Source organism: Tupaia chinensis, unplaced genomic scaffold, assembly GCF_000334495.1.
Source record: "Tupaia chinensis unplaced genomic scaffold, TupChi_1.0 Scaffold000250_1, whole genome shotgun sequence".
NCBI classification, from domain to species: Eukaryota; Metazoa; Chordata; class Mammalia; order Scandentia; family Tupaiidae; genus Tupaia; species Tupaia belangeri.
Genome location: NW_006159730.1, coordinates 1868296 through 1877992, shown reverse-complemented (window position 1 = coordinate 1877992; position 9697 = coordinate 1868296). Strand labels below are relative to the sequence as shown.

General features: G+C 42.8%; 1 protein-coding gene across 2 annotated transcripts in view; it reads left to right on the top strand.

Moving 5' to 3' along the window:
* The first annotated feature begins 677 nt into the window (after nucleotides 1–677).
* DDX21 (DExD-box helicase 21) overlaps nucleotides 678–9697 on the top strand; it is a 29266-nt gene continuing 20246 nt past the window's right edge. The window contains exons 1-4 of one of the 2 annotated variants that reach the window (XM_006148934.3): nucleotides 678–850; nucleotides 3422–3871; nucleotides 5182–5257; nucleotides 6258–6436. In XM_006148934.3, the coding sequence (XP_006148996.1) occupies nucleotides 767–850; nucleotides 3422–3871; nucleotides 5182–5257; nucleotides 6258–6436 (789 nt within the window). In that variant the 5' untranslated portion in view covers nucleotides 678–766. Of the gene's footprint in view, nucleotides 851–3399; nucleotides 3872–5181; nucleotides 5258–6257; nucleotides 6437–9697 lie in introns of those variants that run through there. The other variant, XM_014587971.2, reaches the window with a different exon arrangement.

Here is a 9697-nt window from a genome sequence, read left to right as displayed (position 1 = left end):
CTTAAAGGTAAAATATATTAGCACTACTAAGAGCCCCTGTTGATCTCTAATAGAGGTCTATGTGGCGTGGGTGCCCCCCTACTGATCCTAAGGCTAGTTTAGGTGCTTTCAAAACACACTTGTCTATCTTTTCTGGCAGTCTATTACATTTCTTGAGGACCAGGCTTGTGTGTTGGCTGCCAGTGAATCCTAGCCCTGTTTCTCACAACTGACACAGTGAGTGTGCAGGGGATGTTTGCTGAGTGCACGAATGAACTAACCACCATATCCGACACGATTTTGGTTTTTGGTTTTGCTGGTTCACCGACACCGTGAAGAATCGACGTTTCCATGAGATGATTAAAAACCACATCCTACGCTTCTGTACACGAAGCTGCAAATTTGAGCAATGTAGAACAAATCGCTGAGAAGGGGCCACTGAAAAGCTTTAAGTTCGTCTTCCTGTGTCAGTGTGGCACTAGAGACTCTGGCCAGTATTGGCCAATATTAGAAATAGAATATATCTGTAGTTCCGCCTTCTGTAGGTGTCTTCCATATATTAATAGTTGATGCGCCCAAATAGGTCTAGTCACCTAGCACCGGTACTCCTCAGTGGCAGGTGTTTGCAATCCACCACGTGGATCTTAGCCTGCTTCGGGTTTCCTGCTTCCGCCGGAGGTGCCTTGGCACCGGAAGTGACGTGACTGGGTGGGCCCAGAGATTGTACTATCTCTTCCTCTCCACGCGGTTGAGGAGTTCGGTCGGCCTAGTTAGTGTGTGCCGAGTGATGCCGGGAAAACTCAGTGACAGCGGTTTGGAATCAGATACGACCATGGGGAAAGTGAAGACACTGCGAAAGCAAAATGAGAAGGTGATGCCCAGGGCCTTGGGGCAAGGCAGGAACAGGTGCCGGGGAGCGCAGAGGAGCCGGGCCTGAGAAAACGCGAGAGGGGCCGGGTCCGATAGGGGGTCTACGGGGAGCCGGGGAGGTGCAGGGGACGCCGAGAGGAGCGGGGCCCAGGGAACGAGAGGACCTGGGGCGTGGAGCGCCTGTCGCGCGGCGAGTACCGGCACGCGGTAGACCCCGCGTGGGTCTCTCCTAGCCGGCCCGGCCCGGGGCACTCCGGGCCTGCGGGGACGTAGTCTGCCAGACGTGCAGACCTTTCTCTGCCGGCTTGTATAATGCGCATGCACAAGTTCCGGTAGTTGGAGCGGAGAGGCCGGGTGGGAACTGGAGAATGGACCGGTGTCCCACGTGGTTCCTGGAAACTGGGCGCCAGTTTCCTACGTCCCCTGCGTAGTCGGACTCTCGCCTTTAAGCCCACTGTGCCACTGAGGCCGGGAGTGAGCGTGCGCCGGAGAAATTGGGACGCCCCACCTTCAGCCTGGACTAGTGAGGTCTTTACACGATCCGCGCACGTGGGCGACGCCCGTCGTGGCATTCTTTTTACCCTAGTAAGGGAAGTGCAGTGTGTTTCCGCTAAGCAGCCTTTAGAAGATGAGATAATTTAATTTCTCTTAGTATTTACTGCCCAGATTTCCTGTCGAAATGTGAAGGATTAATTGTGGTGTATGGCATCTTTTATTTATTTTTTTGAGTAGGCTTAGCAGTGTGCAGTTGTCTTAAGTTACCTTTGACATCCTTAGTGATTTGATTTGTGACTGAGTCTCTGTTCTGAGATAGTCACCGGGGAACAAAAATTGTCCCTGATCTTGCATTGTACATAAAACTTTCTTTCTTTGTGGTTTCTCTATCTATCTGGTGGGAGCTCGTACAACAGCAGTGTAGTCATTCCTGGAAGCCTGGAGGAGTACAGACTTGCACCTCTTAGAGTTGTGGGGATGGTAATGGTCCTGGTTTACGTAGCATCAGGGTGTCCAAGTGTGGGACACTCAAAACAAATCAAGAGAGATGTGACCAAATTTATTACAATCCAAAAGAAACCACCTGGCCACCAGGATGGGAAACCAGCTTTTAATTGGTGTAATTAAAGGATGGAAGAACTGAAATCTTGGGGGAAGAGCACCTTGTTTTTCAGGTATCTTTGAAGGATGATTTTGTGGCAGAGAAATTACCTTAATCCATGATTTGAGTGTAGAGGCCAGGCATGAAGTTTCAGGGAGGTATATTTCATCTCAATATAATCTCAATACTTCTGGGATGGTTTGTGGCTCTGCTAGCAAGGTTCTAAGGAGGTTATGATACTAGTCTAATTCTTGTTAGTTTTCAGTAGTACTGTGAAAATGTGTTGAAGATTGTAAATTCCATGTAAAAGCCATAGCTATGTCTGGATTGGTTTGAGTACTCAGTACTTTGTTATCCTGGTTACTTGTGCGTTTATTTTGTCTTACTTTGAATTAAGAACACTTTTTTTACAATTGAGAAGATAATGAATTTTTGTAACATTTTGTTAGATAGGCAAGGTGCAGATATTATGAATCCCTCTTTTACCTATACAGGATGGTAAGCAGGGAGAAAGAAATCTGCTTAGCATCCATCTGTGAACATGCATGGCCTTATTCTATCAGAATTTAATTAAAATTGTACTTACTTTCTTTAGTATTTAGAATGTAAGGGAGCATTCCATGAGCTACTTCGAATCTCATATGAAAATTTGGTATTACACTTGTTCAGCCAGTGTGAATTGCATAGTTACTAAGAAGCACTCTTGATTTTTTTCAGGCTAATGAACCTGTTGATATACAGTATACTTGTCTTTCTGTATCTAAGAAGTATTATTAAAAAAGCATGCTGTTTGATTTTTTTTTTTTTACCTTAAGTGTCCAAAAATTGTATTCTTGCTGGTTGAAGGGTGGTCTTGAAATAATCCAGAATTGATGAATTATACAATTATCTAATTGTACCCACAGGTGGGGAGGTAGTGGTACTGGTTTACTTAATATCAACATCAACAGCACCTCGTTCAGTGTTTATATGTTTTTTAAATTTTTTTAGAAAGGTAAAAAGGAGAAACCTAAGGTCAGTAAGACCGAAGAGTCAGTAGAAGAAAAGGAAGAAACTATATCCCCTAAAGCTAAAAAAGTAAAAAAGAAAGCGGATCCTACTGAAGTTGACATGAGTTCTCCTAAATCCAAAAAGACAAAAAAAGAAGAGGAGCCACTTCAAGGTGACATTATTTCTCCTAAAACCAAAAGTTCGAAAAAGAAAAAGGAGCCTTCTGCAAAGGAAATCGCTTCTCCTAAAACCAAAAAAGTAATAAAAAGCGAGGAAGCATGCTGTTTGATTTTTTTTTTTTTTACCTTAAGTGTCCAAAAATTGTATTCTTGCTGGTTGAAGGGTGGTCTTGAAATAATCCAGAATTGATGAATTATACAATTATCTAATTGTACCCACAGGTGGGGAGGTAGTGGTACTGGTTTACTTAATATCAACATCAACAGCACCTCGTTCAGTGTTTATATGTTTTTTAAATTTTTTTAGAAAGGTAAAAAGGAGAAACCTAAGGTCAGTAAGACCGAAGAGTCAGTAGAAGAAAAGGAAGAAACTATATCCCCTAAAGCTAAAAAAGTAAAAAAGAAAGCGGATCCTACTGAAGTTGACATGAGTTCTCCTAAATCCAAAAAGACAAAAAAAGAAGAGGAGCCACTTCAAGGTGACATTATTTCTCCTAAAACCAAAAGTTCGAAAAAGAAAAAGGAGCCTTCTGCAAAGGAAATCGCTTCTCCTAAAACCAAAAAAGTAATAAAAAGCGAGGAGCCCCCTGAAGAAGAAATAGATGCTCCTAAGCCCAAGAAATTGAAGAAAGAGGCAGAAGTGAATGGAGACATTGGAGAAAAAAGTCCCAAACTGAAGAATGGATTTGCTCCTTCTGATCCTTACTCAAACTCCAATGAAGCTGCTAGTGAAGAAAGTAACAGTGAGGCAGAGCAGGTAAAGTTGCACTTTGGTAGGTAGAATGTATCTGTTAGTGTTTCAGATAAGTAGGTAATTGCTATATGTATTACATTAGATCATTGGGAGTCGAGTACCTTGAGCTTCAAGGCAAGATTTCATTTCAAAGATTGAGTAATATCAGAATGCCTCCTTTAGAAATAGGCAGATAAGCAATCACCCCCCCAGGGGGGATGGCCATACTGCAGTCCCTTCTCCTCCATTCTCTCGGGATCCTGGGGCTTGCACACACATGAACCTGGCGTGAGTTTAAGCCACCAGGTCCGGGACTCGAACTGCAGTCGACTACGTGGGAGTCCAGCGACATAGCCATTACGCTAACTGCTGGTCCCAAGTCTGCTTATTTTATAAGTCAGAAATCAGCAGGAGAGAGAGTTATATAAATGGTCCCTAGTTTCTTTCTGAGGGGTTTACTCATCCTGTGAATATTTAGGAAATTCATTGGGACCAGCAGGTGGCATGGTAGTTAAGGTGCTGGACACTTCCATGGTTCGAGTTTTGGACCTGGTGGCTTGTTTTCTCACTTTTTCTCTCTCTGTTCAAATTAAAAATAAATGAATGAATAAGTAAAATTAAATACATAAATCTTCTAAAGAATTTAGAAATTCTCTGTTGAGCATTCAGATGTCTTACTATCTGATAATGCCATGGGGACGGTACTTGATAAATGTTTCTTTTTTTCTTAGAGATTTTTGCTATAGGGCGTATGAGAAACAAAGTGAGAAATCACCCCCTGGGGAGATGCCTATGCCGCAGTTCCTTCTCTATTCTCCTCTTAGGATTTTGGGCCTGCACTCACATGCTCCAAGTGTGAGTTTTGAGCCACCAGGTCTGAGACTCAAATCGTGGTTGACAAAGTGAGAGTTCAGTGATGTGATCATTATGCCATCTGCCGGCCCCATGTTCTTTGTTTTTTTATGGAAGTACATGAGCAATGTTGCTGTGGGAAGGGATTAAAGACCTGTTCATTGTACTGTTGGCTGGAAACAGCTGTACAGTAGTTAGCTGAGTCTGAATCTGCCTTTACTAGTCACATGTACTTTATGTTATTGTATATTTTGCCTACAGATTTTTGGGGGGGGTTTATAGATTGTTACAAAATATTTCCTTTCCAGATCTTGATTAATCTACCAAGGTTTTCAAGTCTTTTCAGTTGACTTTTTTAAACTAATGTATTTAGGAGAATTATTTTAGGATAGCTTCTTTTATTTTTTGTTTTTCAGAAGGTTTCTTTGTATTAATTTGTATGAGTAGTTATTGATTTATTTCTGTGGCCCTTTACTTGATAGGAAATATCTGTGGAACAAAAAGAAGGTGCTTTCTCAAATTTTCCCATATCTGAAGAGACTATTAAGCTTCTCAAAGGTAATATTAGAAATTCTTAAAATATTTGGAAGTAGCCCATTAATTTTTTTTGTAGCATTTTTTTTGTTGTTGTTGTTGTTTGTCCTTTCTTGTCTTAAATCACCCCCCAGGGGACATGCCCATGCCATAATCGCTTCTCTATTTTCCACCCAGGATCTTGGGCATGCATGCACGCATGCCCACCATAAGTTTCAAACTACTGGGTCCGGGACTGAACCAGACAGCTGAGATTGTTTTTGCTGCCTCTTAAAACAAGTGATTAAAATTTATTACACACAACATATGTATTCAGAAGTGTAATGACTAATAGTGTTGGTGAAACTAAATAATTGATGCTATATTAGTGTTATCTTTTTTATCCCCTTCCATTTGAGGCATTTCAACATTAATGATGCCAGCCAAACTCAGAACTCACATGAGCAGTTGCTTAGGACTAGCTAGCTAGTCATCTCTTTGACTCAGTCTTTTTTTTTTTTTTCTTCTAAGGATTATTTAATTTTATTTTTTCATCCATTTATTATAATTTGACCAGAGAGAGACAGAGAAAGAGAGGGAAAGTGAGAAATCAAGCCACCAGGTCTGGGACTCGACCCACAGTCGGCCACATGGGAGTGTCCAGCACCTTAACCACATGCTGCTTAACTATGCCACCTGCTGGTCCCTCAACTCAGTGGTTTCTGTGTCAGGTCAGGCACAGTCTAGACTTCAAAGCACCAAATTTCTCCTGCTTATACTGGCCTATGAATGAATTTTCATGGCAAGTAATTTAATCTCTTAAAATAATAAACATTTACTATAATTTGGTGCACTAAGTTTGTCTGTAACTTTCCATCATCTAGTTCTTCACTATCAGAATATAGCTGAACCTGACTTTATAGATGTTAACCAGAACATAGAATTCTTTCATTGTACAGGACTGGAAGTATGCGTGTTTCAGTCCTTCAGTATGGCTGATATTTTAATAATTCCAGTGTCTTTTAAATGGTTAATTTGTTCACAGGCCGTGGGGTGACCTTCCTGTTTCCTATACAAGCAAAGACATTCCACCATGTCTATAGTGGGAAGGACTTAATTGCACAGGCACGGACAGGAACTGGGAAGACATTTTCCTTTGCCATCCCTCTGATTGAGAAACTTCAGGGAGAAATGCAAGACAAGAAGAGAGGCCGTTCCCCTCAGGTAATTTAAATACACTTCTCTCAAGCTGCAAATCCTCAGCACAGGAAAAAATATCTTTGGGCATTGTTTACACACCTGTACTTTACATATACTTTTTGGGGTTTCTTAAAACCAATCATTGTATTTACTGTGATCTTTATCTTGAAGTTAAACTAGGATAATTCTTTTAAGGCTATTGACTGCATTCTGTGTGCTTAAATATTAAAATCTGTCCCATGGTTGTAATTATCTGGTTTTTGGGGTTTTTTTGTTTGTTTGTTTGTTTGTTTGTTTTTTAATTTACTATAGGTCATGTGTGCTTGGCAGAGATAGTCACAGAGAGAGAGGAAGTAAGAAAGGACCCCCTCAAAGGGAATGACCACAGTGCAACCCCCTACTCTTCCCCCATTCTCTTCTTGGGATTTCGGGCAGGCACATGCGAGCATCTAGTGTTTTCAAGCTGCATAGTCAATCATGTGGGACCCAGCCACCTTAATCATGCCATCAGCTTGCTCAGATAGTCTGTATTATTAATGCTTATCATACTCCCTTCAAACTGTTGGAGGTCCCTGGGGCTCAGAGCCTAGGTCAAGTATCTGACCATTTTTTCCTAAATGGAGAAGGCATTTTTAGTAGAGAAGCATGAATGGAAGATGGGCAAGGTGAAGAACCAAGTCCCCTAAAGAGGATGGTGCCCATTTGCTTATTTCTGGAGAAACTGGCACTTGACAAACTAACCCCACTGAAATAAGTGGGGATGCCTGTGTTATCGCTTTGGCCATTGGTTCTAGCACTTAACCTTTCTTGCCTAGCCTCACTTGCTCACTGGCATTCCAGTGTCTGCCTCTCGCCCCCACCTCCATTTACGTTATTTGTTTACTGTTGTGTCCCTCACACCTGGGGTAATGCTCTTTTCAGGTGAATTTTTTTGGTGGTTTCATGCTGTTAATAAAACTACTGTAGGAGCTAGTGGTTTATGTTGTATGTCCTTTGAATTAAATTCATAGTGCTGTAGGTTTCAAAGCTCTGCCTTCTTGTCTGAGTGTTCTGCTTCAGATTCACTGCGGTAAAAACAGGTTTTGGAGGGACCAGCAGTTAGCGTAATGGCTATGTCGCTGGACTCCCTGTAGTCGACCGCAGTTCGCATCCCAGACCCGGTGGCTTAAAACTCACTCCGGGCGCGTGTGCGTGCGTGCCCAAGATCCCAAGAGGAGAATGGAGGAGAAGGGATTGTGGCTAGCCATTCCCCCTGGGGGGTGATTTCTCGCTTTCTGTCTCTCTTTCTGTCTGGCGAGCGCACGCGCCCTATAGCAAAAAAAAACGGGCTTTGGAGCCCAGCAGTTGGGGGTGTTTTACCTTTCCTTAAACCCAGTTTCAGTCAAGTTATGTACTAGACCTGCCCAAAAAGGCTGTGATATTTAAACTGGAATAATGCATATAAGTATTTAAGAGGGCATAAGACCTAATAAGTGTGCAAATATTAAGCTAGTGTTATTAGTATTATTTTTTGTGGAAGTTGTGTTTTCTTGAAACACTATTTGTTAATTATGATTTTTAATATATATTGTGTTTTTGCTATAGTAGGGCCTATGTGCTCACCAGAGAGAGAAAGTGAGAAATCACTTTTGGGGGAATAGCCATACTGCAGTCAGTTCTCTAGTCTCATCTCTGGATTTTGAATGCACATTACACATGCCTGGCATTTTTAAGCTGCTAGGTCTGAGACTCAAAATTGTGTTGTCAGCTGTGTGGAATCCAGCACCTTAACCCCTATGCCACTTGTTGGCTCCGTGGTTTTATTTTATTTTATTTCTTTTTAAGGTTTTTGCCATAGGGCACATGTTCTTGGCAGAGAGAAACAGAGAGGCAATGAGAAGAAAAGTGAAAAATCACCCCTTCACACAGGATTGCCACTCTGTAATTACTTTTCCTCCATTCTCTTGGCATTTTAGGCATGCATACACATGCATGCACCTGGTATGATTTTTCAAGCTACCCGGTCCAGGCTTCAAACCATGGTATGCCATGTTGGGATCCAGCACCCTAACAACCATGCCACTGCTTTGGGTTTTTGTTTGTTTGTTTTAATAGGGTGCTTGCGCTTGACAGAGAGAAAGCAAGAAGTCACCCCCGGGGGGATGATCATGCCATTATCCGTTCTCCTCTAATCTCCTTGTGGGATTTTGGGCATGGATGTACACGCATCTAACATGAGTTAAAAGCCACCAGGTCTGGGACTTGAACTGTGGTTGACTACGTGGAAGTCCAGCGACATAACCATCAGGCCACCTGCTGGTTCCAACAACCTGTTGTTGATTTGTTTGTTTGTTTGTTTTTTGCTTTTTTGGAGAGTATTTTGCTATAGGGTGTGTGCGTTTACCAGAAAGAGAGAGACAGAGAGACAGCAAGACATCACCACTCCAGGGAAGGTCCATGCTGCTGTCCTTTCTCCTCCATTCTCCTCTTGGGATCTTGGGCACACACTCAGCTGGCATGAGTTTAAAGCCACCGGGTTCAGGACTTGAACTGTGATCGACTACATGGGTGTCCAGCAACATAGCCATCATGCAATCTGCTGGTCCCTACCTGTTTGTTTTTAAAAACAGCATTTTGCTCATGATTCTCCTTCCTCAGCTACCCACGTGGGACTTGAGGTGTGCACTCATCTCCTAGCTCTCTTTGTTGCCTTGAACTCTTCATCCTCCTACCTTAGCCTCATGTTTTTGGGATTAGAGGCACATACCACTATACCCAGCCTTTACGTCACCCAAATGGTCCCAGCCTGTGCAGCATAGCTTTGTAGCAGTATGCGCCCCCATCGCTAGGCGAAAAGGTAGTATTTTCGATGGGGTCTCATGACTCTGTCCTCAAGCCAGTATATGTACTCTGTTCAGGTTAGGCCGAGAACCGAATCTGGGACCTCCATCCAGCCTCAGCCAGTTAGTATGAGTTGACCTTTTTGATGTATTCTAAACCTGTTAAGAAACAACTCAGGCCGGGCACATGTGCATGCGTGCCCAAGATCCCGAGAGGAGAATGGAGGAGAGGGGATTATGGCGTGGCCTTCCTCCCTGGGAGGTGATTTCTTGCTTTCTGTCTCTGTCTGTCTGTCTGGCGAGCACATGTACTCTATAGCAAAAACCTCTCCAAAAAAAGAAAAAAGAAACAAGTACTGCATGGGGGCCAGCAGGTAGTATGGTTAAGGGCACTGGACTCCCACATAGCCGACCATGGTTTGAGTCCTGGACCTGGCGGCTTCCTTTCTCACTTTCCCAATCTCTC